At 52.0% G+C, this 20467-nt stretch overlaps 5 protein-coding genes across 5 annotated transcripts; 3 read left to right on the forward strand and 2 right to left on the reverse strand.

The window, feature by feature from the left end:
* Window positions 1-66: 66 nt before the first annotated feature.
* Window positions 67-1548, reverse strand: TRIVIDRAFT_44141 (uncharacterized protein; the record flags this gene model as incomplete). The annotated part of the gene is made up of 4 exons (XM_014097411.1): window positions 67-137; window positions 193-500; window positions 577-1276; window positions 1347-1548. The coding sequence occupies 4 exons, from the start codon at window positions 1546-1548 to the stop codon at window positions 67-69; spliced, it is 1281 nt and encodes a 426-aa protein (XP_013952886.1).
* Window positions 1549-2867: 1319 nt separating this feature from the next.
* On the forward strand, window positions 2868-7076 carry TRIVIDRAFT_210053 (uncharacterized protein; the record flags this gene model as incomplete). The annotated part of the gene is made up of 3 exons (XM_014097412.1): window positions 2868-2996; window positions 3056-3983; window positions 4042-7076. 3 exons carry the CDS (start codon window positions 2868-2870, stop codon window positions 7074-7076), a joined length of 4092 nt encoding a protein of 1363 aa, XP_013952887.1.
* A 354-nt stretch (window positions 7077-7430) lies between these two features.
* On the forward strand, window positions 7431-15288 carry TRIVIDRAFT_213773 (uncharacterized protein; the record flags this gene model as incomplete). The annotated part of the gene is made up of 10 exons (XM_014097413.1): window positions 7431-7445; window positions 7883-8217; window positions 8284-9418; window positions 9474-9824; window positions 9892-10669; window positions 11351-11464; window positions 11533-13929; window positions 13995-14103; window positions 14163-14577; window positions 14676-15288. The coding sequence occupies 10 exons, from the start codon at window positions 7431-7433 to the stop codon at window positions 14721-14723; spliced, it is 5697 nt and encodes a 1898-aa protein (XP_013952888.1).
* On the reverse strand, window positions 14489-15288 carry TRIVIDRAFT_231521 (uncharacterized protein; the record flags this gene model as incomplete). Its single annotated transcript, XM_014097414.1, has 1 exon — window positions 14489-15288. One exon carries the CDS (start codon window positions 15242-15244, stop codon window positions 14942-14944), a length of 303 nt encoding a protein of 100 aa, XP_013952889.1.
* Window positions 15289-17184: 1896 nt separating this feature from the next.
* Window positions 17185-19698, forward strand: TRIVIDRAFT_44117 (uncharacterized protein; the record flags this gene model as incomplete). Its single annotated transcript, XM_014097415.1, has 1 exon — window positions 17185-19698. One exon carries the CDS (start codon window positions 17185-17187, stop codon window positions 19696-19698), a length of 2514 nt encoding a protein of 837 aa, XP_013952890.1.
* Window positions 19699-20467: the final 769 nt, after the last annotated feature.

Here is a 20467-nt window from a genome sequence, read left to right on the forward strand (position 1 = left end):
CCTCAAACGCCATTAACCTCTTCCATCGACCGATATATCTATTTCTACGCATGTTGTCTCGATTAATTATGAAGAGCTTGTTTCCTGTGTCTTGACATCCTCCTTCCGGCTGCCAAGCTGCATGTAGTCCCAGCAAACTGTATCATTCATCAGCATAACGAAGACAATTGAGGGATTGTTGAATCGACTTACTTCCCCAGCCCAAATCATCCCTGAAATACGCCTGCATAACCTCAGGACCCGAAACAACGCCGACATCCGGTCCATATGCAACAGCATTCTTGCCCACCGCCAAGCCGATCATGGGCGGAATCTCCTGCAACTCCTGGAACTTGGGCTTGTGTTGCGCAGTATGCTGCAGCACACTCTGGTGAATGTTATAAGCAACGTAGTGGCCGCCGTGCATGGCGGCGCCGCAACGCTTGATGCCTGACCATTTGGCCACGTCGCCGGCGCAGAAGTGCGATGCGGCATTGGGGGTGCTGGGCTCGAAGCTCATGCTTGAGAGGGGAGCACAAGAGTTAGCAATGTTCAGTGAAGTAGGTGCTAGATATATGGAAGTTGGGAATAGCATACTTGGGAACAATCTTGACGAGTCCTTCGGGATCAGTGGCCGACGAAGGGAGATATGAAGCCGTCGAGATGCTGTTGGACAGAGCCATGATGACTACGCTGGCCGTCATCTTATGTCCATTCGTAAACTCGACTTCGTATTTCGACGAGCCATCTGAGGAATCGACCTTGGTAGAGCTAGCCAAGCGGTGGCTCATCAACACGTCGACGCCAGATTCCTTGACCATATCCAATGCCTTGTCCTTGCATTCGTCTGGCAGCGGCTCGGATGACATAAGCTTGTCTCGTGAGTGCACCAATGTGACTTTGAGATGAGGCTTCACATGCTTCAGCTCGGCAGCCATCTCAATGCCAACAGCACCACCTCCGACAATAACAACTCCATCTTTAGCCCCATCCAGAGCATTGATTTGCGTCTCGACTTCAAGAAGATATTGTTTCCGGGTCAAAGACTGGGGCACAACAGGCCACACCCTCCTCAGGCCAGTAGCAGTGACGAAGTAGTCGTACTGGTGAGTGACAGATTCTTTGGTGGTGCTGTCGACAACAGTTGCAGTCTTGGCATCGCAATCAACGTTCGACACTGAGCCCTGGACGAATCGGACGTTGGGCAGTTGCAGACCAGGGATGTCTTGGAACTTGACCCAGGCTTTCTTTGCGTATTCCGTATCAGCCAGAGCCAGTGGCGAGCCAATCAAGTGATCTATACTGTATTAGAGCCTCCTTGAGTCGTATCGCACTGGTAGTGATGCAAATATGTTGGCACGACGTACAATATCCATCTCTCTCATCAGCAATGGTGATTTGGAAATTCACCTTGGGCACACTAGGATGGTGTGTATACTGCTCATGTGCCATACGCGGTGAAAGTCCATCGCCCAAATCAAGCAGATTGACAGCCGCAGAGAGGCCAGCGTAAGAGCCGCCAGCAATAAAGACCCTGACGACAGGGGCAGCCTCCGGAATAGAACCCATAATGGTGTGAGCTGGAATAGCAGTGCTTTCGGTAGCAAGACGCAGATGGGGGAAATAGTGAAGAGCACGGAGTTGGACAGGGCTCAGGAGATTTCGATAGCCAGTATTTGGTTGAGTGTTGAGCAAGGAAAAAGATGAATTGTTGGTGCAGCTTGTGGTCCGCCAGCGCTTGGCTTGTTGCGACGAAACTACTTGAGCCGCGATGTGCCGAAACGTTGCCCTAGTCCTCAAGACGCCGATACTAGGACTCGATGACCTCAATGCAGAGAATGGCACAGAGTAGTTCATTGTTGCTTCGTCACTGCCATCGATGCCAAGCTGTGAAGCGGGACTGCTCCGTTCGTTGGAGCAGGCGTCATCTGCGGGTTGAGGACATTCGCCCAAGGGGGTGTGAACAAAAGGATCCCCTAGTTTATATCCAGTAGGTAGCACGCAATTCCCCGAATCAATGCAGCTCGAAGGGCGTCCATCTTATCAGATCCGAGGCCGAGGCCGTGAGGCTATGAAAATCCCGGCCCCCCGGACAACCGACGCTCCACCTCGAAGACCGAGCAATACAGCGGTCTTGATGATCCGAGACCAAAGATAAAGAGGCATTTTTCAGGCCCAATTCTCTTTACGCAATGTCTTTTTTGTTCTCCCCTTTGCCAAGTATGTTCTTGATAATCGCTGGCCGATTCTCGGACGCTTAGTGGAGACGCTTCGCCGAGAGAAATTATCTGATCCGAACCAAGGTCCCCGCTTCGGGCCACACAATTACACAATTGGGGGCGCCATGTACCGGTACAAGCTGCACGACAAGGATTCGCTTGAGGGGGGCGTGTATCTTTGTGAATCGAGGAACATATGAGTGACAAAACGGTACTTTCAGTCCCCTTCACGAGCCCAAGCGGTGGATATTGTCGGTCTTGTCGTATGTCCCAAGGTATGGAGCTTCTCATCACGCAGAAGCACTAACTGGTGGCTCAGAGAAAAATGATACCCTGCTGGCTCATCAAGGGTCCATGCTTGGCTGCTGCGAATTCAGTGTGGACCAGCTCCAGGGAGGACACAGCAAAGAGGGCATCATGGCAGCGTCTTCAGTAGCCGAGTCAATCGCGTCCGCTGTCGATCATGCAGAGAGAGCTCGGGGATTAGCGGACCTTGCGTGACGGCAAGTAAGCTCTCAACTGCCGGAAGCTGTGCAGCTACATGTAGCTTTGACGGCATTTTCATCTTGAACATCAGGCCATCTTATCCCATCTCTTCATGTGCTAGGACGGGCCATGAGAGTGTGGCGGCTTGTAGAATAATCATCGACAAACCGCGACTAGCCAGCAATGGCCGCTCAGGACGACGCAGCAGCCTCCAATGGCGCGACCGAAGCTGCTACGGTGCCTCAAGATGGCAATGAAGCCATGGTAGAATCCATCTCCAATGCTAAAGGGGAACAAAAAAAAGCCAAAAAGGTTAGTCTGAATTGCCCAATCTTCTCTATAGACGCTGTTAAGCTCATGAGCACGTTCAGTTCTTCTCGGAGTTCTTCGTCTATTTCCAGCTTCTCGTCTACGCCAACCCAACATGGATCGACATCTCCCTTCTCGTCACCGGCGCGGTTTCCGCAGCTGCAGCAGGAGTGCCGTTCCCTCTCATGGGAATCCTCTTCGGCCAGCTCGTCGACGACCTCAACACCGCCAGCTGTGACGCCAAAACCCCTGACGCGGACGAGGCCTCGCGCATCCAGTCCTCCATCGACAGCAAAGTCCTCGAGCTTACTTACATTGGTATCGCCAGTTTTGTCCTGATATACATCTACATCGTCAGCTGGAGCATCTTCAGCCGTCGACTAGAAGCACGCATCAGAGACCGCTATTTCCAGGCACTGCTGCAGCAAGACGCGACTTTTTACGACCAACGCCAGGCCGGTGAGCTTTCATCTCGCCTCAATGCAGACGTCCAGGCTGTCCAGTCAGGTACCTCCGAGAAAGTCGGCATCTGCATCGCCTGCACGTCCTTTTTCTTGACGGCATACATCGTCGCCTTTATCAAGAACTGGAGGCTTGCGGCCATGCTTCTATCCCTTATCCCTGCCTTCTTCCTCATGGCTGGTCTGGGAAGTGCATTCACGGCGAAATATACGAGTGCCATGTCTGACGCGATAGGATCCGCCTCGTCCATCGCTCAGGAGACCTTGTCCAATATTGCTGTTGTCCAGGCTTTTGGTGCCGGGCCACGCCTAGAGGGCAAGTTTTCTTCCCAGATGATGAATGCTCAGAAAAAGGGCATCAAGAAGGCATTTGCCGCAGCTGTCCAGGCCGGTACTCTGTATTTCATTGCCTACGCCGCGAATGCATTGTCCTTTTGGCAAGGCAGCCACCAGATTGTCAAAACAATTGCCGATCCCAGCGGCGTATCAGTGGGAGAGATTTACACCGTCATATTCCTCCTCGTGGACGGTAAGCTCTGAAATACGATGGTAAAGATGACCCGAATCTTCACTAACACCCATCATAGCTTGTGTTGTCTTTGGCTCGATCGCGCCTCTCCTGCCTCTGCTGGGGGGTGCATCCACGGCATTCCAAAAGCTACGACAAGATATCGAAACCCCAGCCATCATCAACTCTGGATCAGATTCCGGCCTCAAACTCTCAGACTCTGCCGCCGCCTCGATTTCATTCCGCAACGTCACCTTTGCCTACATCTCTCGGCCAGACCAACCTGTTCTCAAGAATGTTTCTTTTGACTGTCCCGCAGGCAAGTACACCGCTATCGTCGGACTATCCGGCAGCGGCAAATCCACTGTAGCCGGCTTGACGACGAGAATCTACGACCCTCAAGATGGAAAGGTGTTACTTGACGGACATGACCTAAAAGATCTAAACGTGAAAAACCTGAGAAGCTTCATCAGCTTGGTTCAACAAGAACCATCACTGTTAGATCGATCAATCTTGGAAAATATCGCACTAGGACTATTCAACTCGCCGTGGGAGAAGTTCCAAAAATTCCAATCCATCATCCTAGGACAGGGACTTGCCGAGGTGGCAGCTAAGGTCAGAGATGGACAGGACTTGACCACCGCTGCACAGGCGCACAGTCAGGATATGGCTGAACTTGTGGAAATGGTTCGTCACTCCGCGTCTCTAGCAGACGCCTCAAATTTCATCGACAGGCTGGAAAACGGATATGGAACCATTGTTGGCACCGCAGGAAAACTCGTCAGTGGAGGGCAGAGGCAGAGACTGGCCTTTGCTCGCGCTCTCATCCGAGACCCCAAGATCCTTCTCCTTGACGAAGCTACGGCATCCCTGGATTCAGCCAGCGAGCGGCGCATCCAGGAGGCCGTCGAGTCCATCTCCAAGGGTCGTACCATCATCGCCATCGCGCATCGTCTGTCCACAATCAAGAATGCTGACAACATCATTGTTATGAACAATGGCGAAATCATTGAGCAAGGCACTCATCTGGAGCTCATGGCTCTGGATGGCTCATATGCCGGTATGGTTCGTCTACAGAATCTGACGTCCAAAGAACATGACGACACACCATCTCTATCCAGCACATCCAAGGGTGACACCGACATCATACTCTCAGAGAAGGAAGCCGCTCTAGATGAAACCACGCGAGCGTCAAAGGAAGAGCTTTCAGCTTCGACTTCAAACGGGCGGGAATCCGAACAGGAGGCTGTTACAGAAGTAAAGGCGCTCGATGACAGCCAGTCACCTTGGACAATCATCAAGAGTCTTGGCCGCATGCTCAGACCACATCTACTGATGCTTCTCTTAGCCGTCTTCTCCGCCGTCATCGTTGGCGGTACTTTCTCTTCAGCAGGTGTCATTTTTGGCAACACGGTTGAAAAGGTGAGTCCCTGCAATTCGACCCATCAGATCCTGTGGGCAGGCAAGTTCTTTGGCGGTCTTTTCTTCATGCTAGCCGTCGTTGAGCTGTTCGCATATACAGGAAGCTGGTTTGGCTTTGGTTACATTGCAGAAAAGCTCCTCTACAAAATCCGCGTGCTCACCTTCCGATCTCTGTATGAACAAGAGCTGGACTGGCATCAATCAGAAGGCCGTTCTCCAGCCTCGTTGCTCTCCATCATCACAGCGGATGCCGCTGCCGTTGGTGGCTTCAGCGGGTCCATCATGGGAACAATGTTCTCCATTGTCGTCAACTTCTTGGTTGCCATCATTTTGTCCCACATTATTGCGTGGAAAATTGCCATTGTGTGCTTGGTCACAGTCCCCATCCTCCTGGGCTCAGGCATCATGCAAGTACGATCACTCTCACGCTTTGAGCGAAAACATGCCGGAGCATTCTCCAATGCCCTCGGCATTACTGTCGAAGCTGTCACCTCGTTCAAAACGGTATCCTCGCTTTCAATCGAAGATGAAATACTGAACACGTATCGTCGAGCACTCAAGGCTCCGCAAAGGGAAATGGCCCTCGCCAGTGTTTACACCAACTTTTGGCTCGCAATCGCCAACAGCATCGGCAACCTCATCTATGCTTTTGCGTACTGGTGGGGCTCAACCAGAATCACAAAGGGAGAATACAGCCAGGCTCAGTTCTTCATTATTCTCATGGCCATGCTTGTAAGTGCCCAGCTGTGGGGTCAGATGTTTACGTTGGCCCCCGAGGTCTCGCGATCCAGAGCAGCAGCATCCAGAATCCTGAGTCTCATAAATCTTGGGTCCTCCAAGCGCCTTGATGCCAAAGACACCGAGCTTGTCCTCTCGTCACGCGGAGAGAAAGATATTGAAGCTACGCCAGATGCAGTCTCAAGTCGCGTGCTCAACTCGAACCGTGGTGGAGCCACAATCACCTTCCGAGATGTCTCCTTTGCATATCCTGCTCGGCCGCACATTCAGATTCTAAAAGGTATGTCATTCACTATACCCGCCGGCCAATTTTGTGGTCTCGTGGGGCCATCGGGAGCTGGCAAGTCCACCATCATGTCACTTGTTCAGAGAATGTATCGCCCGACTGGTGGAGCTGTCGAAATCGATGGGGTCGACATCTGCGCTCGTGAGGGTGTGGATTTCCGCCATGATATCGCCGTAGTGCCTCAGGACTGTGCCTTATTCGACGGAACAATCAAGTTCAACGTGGGACTCGGCGCTGTGCCAGGTCACGAAGCGACCGACTCGGAGATCGAGGAAGCCTGCAAGCTAGCCAACATCCACGACACCATCATGTCCCTGCCCAAGGGTTATGACACAGAATGCGGCCCTAATGGATCTCGATTGTCTGGGGGCCAGCGCCAAAGATTAGCCATTGCGAGGGCACTAGTCCGAAAGCCGCGGCTGCTACTGCTCGACGAAAGCACCAGTGCCCTCGACGCAGAGAGCGAAAGGGCACTGCAAGAAGGCCTAGAGCAGGCAGCCAGAGGCATCACCGTGATTGCCATCACTCATAGACTGCACACCGTTCGCAAAGCTGACGTGATCTTCGTGGTCGAGGGCGGCCAAGTGGTCGATAGAGGACGTCACGAGGAGCTTGTGGAGAGAAGCGAATCGTATAGGATCAATGCCCTGCAGCAGATGTTAGGCTAGGCATGTACATACATAGCGAAGTGAAGCTGCGTCTCAGCATAGTGTGAAACAGAGGAAGAGGCATCAGAACATAATAGATACCAGCCAATAGCTAGAGCCAATTCCAACACGTGGGGGAACGAGACGATAAGAGCGGCTGTCCAGGGGAAATATATAGCTAAGGCATCACCATCTTGGAATCGGGAATTGTCGCCATTCTCTGTGACTCGATCAAAAAAAGGTCTCGAGAGCAAGTCATCTGCCCGCCCCTCACATCCATCAGTCATTCGCAAGGCGGGATGGATGCGCTGCTCCCACCGTTGCAGCGGCTTGTAGAGTGCATAGGCCGCTAACAGGAGCTGTCGCTAGGCCGCCATGCACCTGAAGCCGGTGCGTTCCGCCGCTGCCGCCCTCCCTGCAGTCCCTTTCCCCCCTGGCCCTTAGCGAGCAGTGACCTCTTTAGCGCAGGGCTGTCAGCTGCAGGTCACATGTCTCGTACACCTGGCTTCGTAACGGTGCCGCCCCTGAGCCAGTCACGGCTCGTGGATTTACTCCTTCGATAAGGTAATGGCCGCACTTTTTTCTGGAGACCGGTAGCGCCGCAATTGTGCTGGGATTTGGGATTTGGGATTGGGTCAAGGATTGACTCGGGGAACGGAGACCCAGACTAAGGCATCAATCGCAAAGTTCGATCCGCGTCCAAGGTGGCCAAACCTTGATCAGAATTCCGGGTCAACTCACGGCAGTGGCACGAGACCCTCGAACGCGACTCTCGGCTTCGACACACAGAAGACCTCAACCCACACCACCAAGCTGCCACCATTCAGTCCCAGGAGCGGCCGGGCAATCCCTCCTCCTCCATTCTTGTTACAGACCTGACTGCACCTTCTGTCAACGACAATCCACGCTCGATCGGTGCCGTTGAGCGAGGAGGGAGTGTACAATTGGCTGCATCGCCCAACACGTACGAGCTCTCCGACTACAAAGAGATTGCGGAGCGCAACACCATCCAAGACCGTCAACGCCGACAACAAGAGAAAAGGGCACTGAAACGACAGTGGCTTGAGACACAGGACGAGATGAAGTTCTCTCACAGCCTCCAATTCAATGCTGTTCCTGACTGGAGCAGCCACTATATTGCCTACAGCAATCTCAAGAAACTGTAAGATTCGCCCCCTCCGAGCTTACGACTTGAGTATGTCCATCAACTAATCCTGCGTCTCCCTAGGATATACCAACTTGAGAAGAATGCCTACCAAGCGAGAGCCGGCGATGCTGAATCACGACCCCTGATATCGACCGAGGAGCCAGAGGACGTGTTTAGCAAATCGCTCGGCATAGAGCTGGAGAAAATATGCTCTTTTTACTCTCTCAAGGAGGGAGAACTGCTTGAGGAAGTCAGCCAACTCCTACATGATGTAGGGGAGGGTCCGTCTCTTGAAACATCCACCACACTGCGCCCGACTCAATCCGAAACCCATAGCACTCACGCTCGGCCTACCAGCCTGCGCAGCCGTGGCTCGGATGACGATGACAGCGCAACAGACGATGACGAAACCACAGGCCTCACAAGATATAAGGGCAAGGGTGGGAGAAGACGGACTGCGCCTAGCATCCCAGATATGACTGCATCTTCAGAGTTTGGTCGGTCTAGAAGGCTTAGCACGACCATTGACGACTACGGTGACCAGTCGTTCCTCTTCGGCTCGACGCTGTACTCGTCAGGCATCATGCTGAAGAAGCGCATCATTTCTCTTTATGTTCAGCTTTGCGAACTCAAGTCCTACGTGCAGCTTAACAAGACGGGTTTCAGCAAGGTCCTCAAGAAGTTTGACAAGATTCTCGATAAGGAACTGCGATCATCCTACATGAACACCTATGTCGATACCGCATATCCATTCAAACCAGAGACCAAGAAGTTGCTCGACGAAAATATTGCCAAGATGGAGGTTGCATACGCCGACGTTGTCCTCGGCGGCGACGAGGAGCTTGCAAAGAAGGACCTGCGCTCTCACCTCCGAGAGCACGTTGTTTGGGAGCGCAATACTGTTTGGAGAGATCTTATCGGTATTGAGCGAAGAGCGGAGGCTGCCAGGTTCGGTCAAACATTGCTGGGCCAAGAGAGCGGCATCGCACCAAAACGACTACAGGGTGATGACGAGGTTGGACCTACAGAGACGCAAATCAAAACACCTATTGGTAGAATTATCCTGCCATCATGGTTATCCAACAGCTCTGTGCTCACCCTGGTCATCTCCGTGGTGGCTTTCCTCCTGCTCCTATTCATCCCCATTCTGGAGAATCCTGAGCAGCAAAACTGCCTGGCACTTCTTGTTTTTGTCAGTTTGATGTGGGCTACTGAGGTATGTCACCTTGTCATGTCAGCTTTTCAAGTTTTTTTACTAATTACCTTCACAGACTATCCCTCTGTTTGTTACGTCTCTTTTTATCCCCTTCTTAGCTGTCGTCCTTAGGGTGGTTCGTGAGGAGGATCCGAGCAAGCCTCCAAAACGCCTGACCTCAAAGGAAGCCACCTCGGCAATCTTTTCTTCCATGTGGTCCCCCGTTATTATGCTCCTGATCGGCGGCTTCACTCTCGCTGCCGCTCTGTCCAAGTGCAAAATCGACAAGCGTCTTGCGACGCTCATCTTGAGCAAAGCTGGCACCCAGCCCAGAACCGTGTTGATTGCAAACATGTTTGTTGCTGCCTTTGCCTCTATGCTCATCAGCAACGTTGCTGCCCCTGTTCTCTGTTTCTCCATCATCGAGGTATGTCATTGGTCACTTTAGTCATGACGCTATTCTCAGAGTGTATATATCTAACTTGCCATCATAGCCCATGCTACGAACTCTGCCATCGGACTCGAACATGTCCAAGGCCGTTATCATTGGAATTGCCCTTGCTTCAAACATTGGCGGCATGCTGTCGCCAATTGCTTCACCGCAAAATGTTGTAGCCATGGGAATTATGTCGCCAGAGCCGACATGGCTTCAGTGGTTCTTCATTGTCATCCCTGTTGGCGTGGTCTCAATCGTCCTGATTTGGTTGCTCCTCCTGGTCACGTTCCAACCCGGCAAGGGAACATCGATTGCACCTATCCGTCCTCTCAAGGAGAAATTTACTGGTGGGCAGTGGTTTGTCACCATTGTTACCATTATCACCATCGTCCTTTGGTGCACAAGCCATACTCTCGAGTCTGTATTCGGAGACATGGGTGTTGTGGCCATTATTCCTATTGTCCTCTTCTTTGGCATTGGTATCTTGACCAAAGAAGATTTTAACAACTTTCCCTGGACCATCATTATCTTGGCCGCTGGTGGATTGTCGCTCGGCAAGGCTGTTCGATCTTCGGGCTTGCTCCATACCCTTGCTGAGCTTGTTTCGCACAGGGTCGAGGGCATGAGCTTGTACGGTGTTCTCGTTGTGTTTTCCTCTTTGATTCTTGTCATTGCCACCTTCATCAGCCACACAGTTGCCGCCCTCATCTTCCTTCCTCTGGTGTACGACGTTGGCGTAGCCATGGACCAGCCTCACCCTAACCTCCTTGTTATGGGCGGCGTCCTGATGTGCAGCGCTGCGATGGGTCTGCCTACCAGCGGTTTCCCTAATATGAGTAAGTCTATCCAATCATTTCCCCCTCCGAGAGAGTGGCAGCTAACATGGCGTAGCCGCCATTATGAAGGAAGACGCTACCGGTCAACGTTACCTGAGCGTGAAGCATTTCATCAGCAGAGGTGTACCAAGCAGTGTGATTACCTTGGTGGTTGTCGTGACCCTTGGATACGGCATTATGGAAGTTGCTGGTTTGGACTAGTTGGTGAGAAGGCTGTTTGATGGGCGAACGGAGCATATATCTAGAATTGGATTTCACATATGGTTGGTTGTATGGCATATGGTTTTACATGGATGACAAGGATTGTAGGTGATGAGAAATTGTGTCAAGCATCACAAAGAATATATATTATCTGCAATTGTTTATTAAAGAATTAAATGCCTACCTTCAATTGAAATTATATACCGGGCAGTGATTTTTGGCAATTTCCTTGCACTGTGTCGCGCCCTACTCCGTGCTAGCTTAGGCCAAACTCATGTGCATTGACGTCGTTGGGATAGTAGCGGCGGCACCTGACGTTGGACAGCTCCGGCACCTCCTTCAGGCAAAAATGGCACCGTAAGGCACCTCGGCTTCTTGCACGACATTCCGGATTCTGTGGCTGCTGATAAGGAAAAGAGAGAAGGGGAAAATCCCAGGCTCTAATTACATCGGCACTCATCTGATGCACGTCTTGAAAAGATAACATTCTCTCCCTGGAGCTGGGCGGCGCCATGCTCTCCGCCTTTACAGCCCGTCCGATCATCGAGCTGCGGCAGCGGGACAAGTCCAAGATCGAGACGATCCTTGCGTATGGTAAGGACCAACATGTGCTGATTGATGCGCTCTTCCGCTGTCCGGGTCTTTTTTAACCGCGTCTCCAGGCGACCGCATTCTCGTCGGGCTCAACAACGGCGCTCTTCGCATCTACCGCCTCAACGAACTTCCTGCTAATGGCTCTTCGACGCCTCCACACACCGCAAATGCGACTCCTCCACAGAATGGCGACCACGCGGCCGCAGATTCGGTAGCCAAGCCGACGGATTTGCTGCGCGAGGTGGAACGATTCTCGACGCGGGCGATAGAACAGCTGGCCATCATCAAGGAGGCAAACACAATCGTATCCCTGTCCAACTACCACGTCTCTCTCTACGACCTGCAGTCCTACGACCTCATTGAGACCCTTTCGCGAAGCAAGAATGCGTCCTGCTTTGCCATCACGTCCAACATCGTCAGGGATCCCGACACGGGCGTCCCTGAAATCATCAGTCGGCTGGCTGTGGCTGCGAAGCGGCGGCTCCTGCTATGGAGCTGGCATGAGAGCGAGCTCAGTAATGAAGTCTCCGAAGTGTTGCTTTCCGAATCGATTCGATCAATCACATGGGCGAATGCAACAAAAATAGTTTGTGGCATGAATGCAGGCTATGTCATCGTCGATGCCATTACGCAGCAGATTGAGGATATCGTGAGTCCAGGTGCGGTTGGAGTGTCTGGTCAAGGCAGCCGATTTGGAGCTGTGAGCAGCGCGGGAATGGGATACATGGGTCTGGGGAGCTACATACCCAAGCCGCTGGCTACCAAGTTGGCTGATGGGGAGATGCTTCTTGCCAAGGACATCAATACGCTGTTCGTCAACGATGAGGGCAAGGCACTGGAGAAGAGGCAAATACCATGGCAGTCGGCCCCTGAATCCATCGGGTATTCATACCCGTATATCGTTGCACTGCAACCTCCATCCAAAGGCTCTCTTGAGGTCCGGAACCCGGACACTTTGTCTCTCCTACAGACAATTACTCTGCCTGGAGCCGCCCAGCTACACTTCCCTCCGCCTACCGTAAGCCTAGCTCATGCTGGCAAAGGATTCCATATCTCGAGTGACCGCTGCGTGTGGAAAATGGGAGCTACAGACTATGACTCTCAAATTGGGGAGCTCATTGAGAGTGGCAAGTTTGATGAAGCCATTAGCATCTTGCAAATGCTTGAGGATGCTCTGTTGAAGAACAAGGCAGAGACACTAAGAGAGGTCAAGATGTTAAAGGCAGAAACTCTGTTCAAACAAAAAAAGTATCGGCAATCGATGGATCTGATGAATGAAGATGACGTCCATGCACCGCCAGAACGAGTCCTGAGGATGTATCCTGTTCTCATCGCAGGAGAATTATCCAGGTGGACAAATTATCAGGAAACCCCAGAGAATACCGAAGCAAATCCGAAAAAGATCAATGGAACGAGATCAGATAGTCCAGAAACTGTCAACGAGCCTCTGGAGTCGCCTACTGCTGTGGGAGGATTTGCCAAGTATTTCAAGGGGTCGCAAAGGAAGCCGGCCGAGGTCGCTTCCATCATCTCGAAAAAGGATGGGGAGACCGAAGACTCGGACAACGCCAAAGAAGCGCCAGTGCCGGAAGACAAGCCACTCTCGGGTAAAGAGCTCACAAAGGCCGTCTTGGAGTTGAATAGCTACCTAGCTGGAACCCGCGCTCGCCTCCAACGTGTCATTGATCCCGTCACCGGTAAACTGAAGCCGCGAACAGACCAGCCTAGCTCAGCAGAAGAGGCGGAAGACCGACTCCTGAAGATCACCATGGATGAATCGGACAAGGAACGCGAGCAAAAGCTACGCGAAACTTTCCGCCTGGTTGATACCACTCTCTTCCGCGCTTACATGTTCTCGCAGCCCTCGCTTGCGAGCTCTCTGTTTCGCATTCCCAACTTTTGTGACCCAGATGTCGTCAATGAGAAGCTGCTGGAGCACAATCGCTATACGGAGTTGATTAACTTCTTCCACGGCAAGAAACTGCACAAGTCGGCACTGGACTTGTTACACAAGTTCGGCGCTGTGCCAAAACCGAATGAAGCAGCACCTGATCTACACGGCTCAGATCGCACTATAGAATATCTAAAAAGCCTTCCACCTTCCGAAATCGATCTTATCCTTGAGCATGCTAAATGGACATTGAAGGCAAATCCGGAATATGCTATGGAGATATTCATTGGCGACACGGAGAATGCGGAGACCTTACCGCGCGAGAAAGTCTTGCCTTACTTGCAAGAATTAGATACGAAGCTTGAGAGGCAATATCTAGAACATATCATCATGGAACTCGACGATAGTACGGCGGATTTCCATAATCGACTTGTCGAGCTCTATGTTTCGAGTCTGAGTAATAGTGAGAGGGGACATGATTGGGATGACCTAGAAGAGAGATTTGTCAAGTTCCTGCGAGAATCTCGACAAGTCTACAGTCTCACCAAAGCGTTTGCGTTGATCCCCAAAGATGGTAAGAGAACTTTTGATTTCTCACATAGGACCTCTAACGCTTGAGAGATACTAATGGGCACATAGATCCCGCTTTCTATGAAGCACAGGCCGTCGTGCTAAGCAACATGGGCCAGCACAGACAGTCGCTCGAGATTTATGTGTTCAAAATGAAGGACTACGTCAAGGCAGAAGAGTACGTGGCCGAACCATTCTAATGAGAAATGATGACAGTAACAACTAACCTCCATCTAGCTATTGTAACCGCGCACATAGACTGCAAGCTCCATCTACAACCCCTTCGGATGATCCGGACGAATCCGTGTCTGTATATCATACACTGCTTTCTCTCTATCTCCAACCACCTCCACCCCACAAGCCAAACCTCGAACCAGCCCTAGATTTGCTTTCCAAGCACGGCTCTCGCCTCCCAGCCACATCAACGCTTGGGCTGATCCCCAACGATCTTCCTGTCGGTTCTCTCGAGGCATATTTCCGGGGGAGAATACGGGCCGCAAATAGCCTCGTCAATGAGTCTCGGATCGTGGCCGGCTTGCGCAAAGCAGAAGGTATAGCAGTGGCTGCTGAGTTGCAGCTAGGAGACGGCAAGCCTGGAGGTCAGGGCGGTAGGAACCGCCACGTCATCATCACAGATGAGAGGCATTGCGTCGTGTGCCACAAGAAATTGGCTGGCGGGATGCGAATGGGCGGGAGCGTGGTAGCCGTGTTGACAGACAACACGGTGGTCCATTATGGTTGTTTGAGCAGAGCAACGGGCTCCAAAGCGGATGGTTTGAGAAAGCCCAGCTGGAGTAGAGGGTTTTAGACGCTCACATTGTCGGATATTTTCTTGGTTTTCTTTTTCGTTCTCTTAGCTAGGTTGCTGCTCTTCATCTTCGTTGGAGTCGCTGAACCGGGTTGGCTTTTATCTGTTCGTATGATGTGGCTATACCCTTCTGTACACATTCTAAGGCGCGCTGTTTTATATAAATCGTATGATGTCTCTGCGAGCATCTTGAGTGATATAGAACGATTTAATCATCCTCTTCCTGGACTTCCTCGCCGTAGTTTTCTTCTTCTTTTTCGTCGTCTACAGCATGCACGGCGCCGGCAGCTTCTTCGCGAGCTTTATCCTCCTCCATGCGGGTCGTGAGCTCTTTGTTGATTTGGTCTTGGGCCGTGGCAATAGAGGCGCGTAGAGATTCAAGATATTTGGATTTACCGGCCGCATCGAGGGTGGACGGCGCGGGGATAGACTGGGTGACGCTAAAGGGAGCGTTGTCGGGAGAGGAGTAGGATGCCGTGAGGGCAGTATCCGAGGGTGCTGATTGGGCCATTGCGAAGAGTTTGTTGAGAAGAAGATGGGATGAATCTGGAGTTTGCTTGTAGATGCTTTGTTGAAGGGAAGATGGCTAGTGGGGGTTGTAGAGAGCTTTGCTGCGGCTTCAATGGAGGGGCAGAAATCACGTGGCGGTGGAAGGCAGATATACCAGCCTCGAGCTCAGTTCCGGATGACCAAGACGGGTATTTGCTCTAGAGATTTGCTGTAGCATTTCAACTATGATAAGAGTCATTATGACTCGACAATGCAGCTTTCAAGTACGCTTTGTGGTAGGTGAATGCATCAACACAGTCTCTATTCCTCGATGGGGATCCTCGGCGATGGATCAACAGATGGAGAGCTTATCGATTTGACAGCAAGCGCGAAAACTGTCTGCCAATGGCTTTAGACGAACGATTTACACGCCAGATACGGAGACGTCCGAGGCAGAGAAGAGACTACACATGGTTGGGATGAATCTACTAGTATGAGTCATTCCATCCGATCTCTGGCCCTAGAAGGGTCATGAAAAATCTACATGGCTGTTGTCCGCGTTAACGGCCAGGTTGATAGCCAAATTGGGTAGAGCAATTGGGTATCACCATCATCAACAACGACAGCAAAGAGTTACAAGGGCCATAAATGAGTGGGCCATTACGAAGGAACACAAGGGCTCGGCATGGCGGTACACGTTCGTTGTGTATAATATCTAGGAAAACTCGACAGGAGATGCGAACCGTTAGTAGTATTCTTGAACAAGCAAGGGTAGCAGATTTCCTGCACAGCATAATCATACCTGAGGAAAAAAAGAGGTGAAGCATCGCCCTCAACAGAATGATCGGAATTGTGTGATTCATCTTGCACAAGGCAAGACAAACGCTGCATATCGCACTCAAGTTTGCGCAACAAGCTTCGCAACGACTTCCCATAGGCACCGGGAAAGAAACCCACGCATCTTCCCCCCGCAGAGCAGAGGTATACACACGAGGCCTCCCGGGCCTGAGATTTCTGATGTCTGTTGCAGACGTCGGGATGACGCCAGGCCATCACAGGCGGACTCGAGAACACAACGATGAACGTGGAACCGAGCACAGGAGGCGGCACGAGGCCCCTCCTGCTTTGAAGCTTTCTCCGAATTTCCCACATGCGAGGAGCAGAATGCGAGAGGCTGCTTGCGCAGGCTCTCTGTTTGTAGCATGGAAACGCAGCGTTGAAGAGGGCGATGCTTGGGGAGAAGCAAAGCCAGAATTGGCGGGCACGACGATTTTTTTATACTGGGCTGAAGCTAGTTTGTGAGCCCCACATGCAGCAGCCGTGCCTTAGCCTGAGTGGAGAGCTGGACCAAGGCCGAGCCGCATCCATCGGTACTTGTGCGGGCAGCTTTTGTAGCAGGGCGAAGGAGGTACCTGTTGCTGCTACCAAAGTTCCAATTGCTTTGTCCATGTGTTTCATGGAGATTAATATTAGTTGTTTGAGAGCAGCTGGGGTAAATCTATGCCTCGTGATGCAAAATCCATGCCAACATCCATATCATTCTGCAAAACGCGCCTCTCTCTCTTCCTCTCTTTCCCTCTCTCTATTATACCACCTGCACCTACGATACACCCTGTATTGCAGCGCTGAAAACCCTTGGCAACAGTGTGACAACGCTTCATGCATGTCTGTCGATCTGCTCCTCAGCAACAACTAGCACTGGCCGCAACGCCACAACACCCTCCTCCTCCCAACCACCAGCCTTGTATTAGCAGCGACTTTTAGCCTCCCGCCGCTTCGTCTTCTTCTTCTACTTCCTCCTCGCTGCTTCTTACTTCATACTCCTTGCTTATTCACATCCCCGTGTCGACAAGCCTGCCAGCAATTCTGCCCGCGGGGCCTGACGGCGATCTCGAGCCTGACACGGCGCCAGAATCGTTGCGGCACAGTCAAGATGTAACGAGCCCCTCGCCATTCCACGAGATGCAGCCCTCAACATCATCAGCCTTGGGACGGTCCCAGGGCCGCGCTCCAGGGAGCTTCTCACCCTTGCCCAGCATGCCTCGCTCGTCTAGCGACATCCAGACGCCGGTAGCGTCACGACCACCTCCCCTGCGCATTGACTCTCCCAGCAGTAGCGAGGAGAGCTCGCCTGCAATCGCCATCCCCAAGACGCGGCAGCAGAGCCTAAACACCCCTTCCACGCCGATATATCAACAGTTTGCCACCAGCCATGCCAACTCGAGCAACGCCAGTGTCCAGCAGACTTATCCTCGCCCAGCCGCACCCCGAACCGCAGCTCAGGGAGCTTCGTCGCCCGTCCTCAAGACCCATTCGAGGAAACACGCTGCCACGCAGGGCATGTTTGAGCCATCACTGCCATCGACGAGCACCTCCAACCTATCCCAAATCGGAATGAATCACAACAGCCAGGCCGCGGCCTCTGCGGCTGTGGGATTGTCAGCCAGCCAGATCGCTGCGCAGGCGGCTGTCATGTCCCATCAAAATACCCTCCAGTCGCGACAGCGCTCCCAGACGGCCCCAGAGACTGAGGGCGCGAGGAGAGGGAGCGGGAGCAAAGGTCCTATAAGTCCACCCACTTTGAGCCTAACGGAGGCGAGTGCGCCGCGAGAATCTGCCTTCATCGGCCAAGGAGGAGCACATCAAGACAGGCTTGGGGCCGCCGCCTCACAGTCTTCGGCTGCTGCTACGGCCGCCGCCAATGTCGTGTTCCCCCGGTCTAGTAGCAATTCTCCCAGGGACCCGTCCGCATCACCACAGCCGCAGCCATTCCCATCACTACCCACTGCAGCCTCTACTTCCACTATCTCAGAGAAGCCTCTCTCCAAGTCGGAAAAGGCAAAGGCAAAGCTGTTCTCGCGGCCTTCGAAGATTAGTGCCAAGGACACTAAGGAAAAGGCATTGCCAAGCCCAGGCAAGATTGGTTCAGCTTTATCAGCTCTCCAACGAAGCAACTTTAGCTCAACCAGCCTCGCAGATCCCAGTGGCCAGTCGTTTTATGCTCTCAACAACTCGTCGTCAGCAACCATTCGGCCAAGCGAAGTCACTGGAGAAGAGAAAACCAAAGAGAAGGAGAAGAAGCACCACTTTCTATCAAGGCAGAAACAGAAGCTCAAGGACGAGTACCACTTGCCTCTCTCATCAGCTGCTAGCAACTCAAGGCCTACCGATCCAAATGCACCAAACAGCCTTTACAACTTCAGTGTCCCCGCCAGTCCAGGCCCTACCACTTCTACCTTTGCAAAGGCCAAGAAGGACAAGAAAAATGCGGAGAGATCAGATAGTCGCATGGACAGCGAATCGGTCCCAGGGGATTGGCCAGGAAGCAGCAGCCTGCCATCCATGTCACAGCAGTCAAGCAGCTTATTCGACCCGATTGATAGCGGGAAATCTGTGTTGACCAACTTATCTATGGACGACGCCTGGCATTATCTAAAGCCAAAGCTTCTTGTCATTTTCCAGGGCGAGGACCTGCGAGTCCCAGTTGAGGATATTAACCGTATTGTCAACCTGCATATTCAATGGTGTATTCATAAGAGGTCACCGAATAAAATGCTAGAAGACCTTAGAGAGCTTTTATCCTCGGGCTTCGCTACAATGGACAGAACCCTACGAAGAACGCCAGATGATCGCTTCATGCCGACTCTGGTGGAGCTGTGGCTCTTTACCTTTACTTCAATCCTGCCATATATGCAAGCGGCGTTATTGCCCCTTGACTTGGAGGTGTCAGGCTGTGGAACCATTATGACAGCTGAACAATCTCGGGACTTCTGGGGCGGCGTTGTCACGGCCCCCTCTCCCTCGCCCGGGCAGGAAGCACGAGTACTGCCTGCAGCTGCCGCCCTCGACGTGAGACGGCTGGTCTTGACGGCCTATCGTGATGCCGTCATCCTGCCGCGGTACGATACTCTTAAGACCATATTCTCCCGCCTGTCTCTCGAGTTCCTCCCCTCGGCGTTTGCAAACATGGCACTCGCCTCCCCTCCTCTAGAACCCAGCCTCTCCGCATCGCCTCCCGAATCCTTCTTTTCCATGGCCCGTCCAGGCACGGCCATGTCTCTCGACCCTTCAGTCGGCTCATACAACTCCACGAGCACCACCCTTCTCGGGGACGGCTCTGCTGGCAGTCGCAGCCGGGCTGTGAGCAACGTCAGTCTTGGCAGCCGGGGCAGCGATGGAGTGATTCGCCCCTTCACCCCGTCTGGGGCCCTTAGCAGTGTCCGTGAGCAGAATGTCGAGGATTCGAAACAGGTGGCTGACATGGTGGGCCGGATGCTCCAGTGCATGAGCGTGCTCTCGAGCATCGGGGGCGTGGGCGGTGATGTCGACGACGAGGGCAACAGGAAAATGGTTGAGCTGTGCAAGATGCTCAAGCTCAACTGGTTGGGTAGAGGGCGAACTGGGCGCAACAGGATGGGCATTGTCGGAGGCAGAGTTCGGAGAGATGAAATTCGCGAAGAGGTGCGAGTTGCATAACTCTAGTGATTTGTCTTTTTTTTTTTTTTTTTTTTCCTTTCTTTCTTTTTTTTTTTTTTTTGCAAGCTGTGATATGGTTTTCATTTATATAGCAGGGGGGTGTCCATGGCGTTTTCTATGTGGGCAGAATATACGATTACAGCAGTACGATATCAATTGGAATAACTATACCTCTTCTCCTAGTGGTGAGAAACGAAGACGCAATTTACTGTTGATTTGTCACAGAATATCTACGAGATATCTAGATGCCGAAGGTACTAATGTATCGTATTACTTGGTTACTGGACTTTTTTTCCCCGATGAACTCTTACAGACAGCTCGAGAATGCTGAATTACAAGTACCAAGTCACAAAACGATAGTCAATCATGCTTGACTACCTTACCTACTAAAGATGTATCTACATCCTGCATATCTAAATCGAGGAAACATACTTCTCTCATACTAAGAAGCCGGGCTAGCGATACCAATCCTTCCTAACAGCTAGCAATCAATCACATAGGCCCTCTTTAATGCCACGGAAATCAGGATCCGATCAAGGCTATTGTAATTTACTCGTGTAAGCGTCACTAACAAATTGTTTCAGCGTAACACTAGCGGCCGACCCTTTCTTCACAAACAAGCATCTTCTTAGCAACTTAGCAATTTCTTCGTCCAAGAGCTTGTTGGCAAGAATGTCCACGAAAATATTGGCTTGGAACAATGGCGAACTATTTTTGTTCTTGTGGAAATATTTTTTTCCTTTGCCGTCCAGCGTCGTATATCTTACTT

Source organism: Trichoderma virens (assembly GCF_000170995.1).
Source record: "Trichoderma virens Gv29-8 chromosome Unknown TRIVIscaffold_85, whole genome shotgun sequence".
NCBI lineage: Eukaryota > Fungi > Ascomycota > Sordariomycetes > Hypocreales > Hypocreaceae > Trichoderma > Trichoderma virens.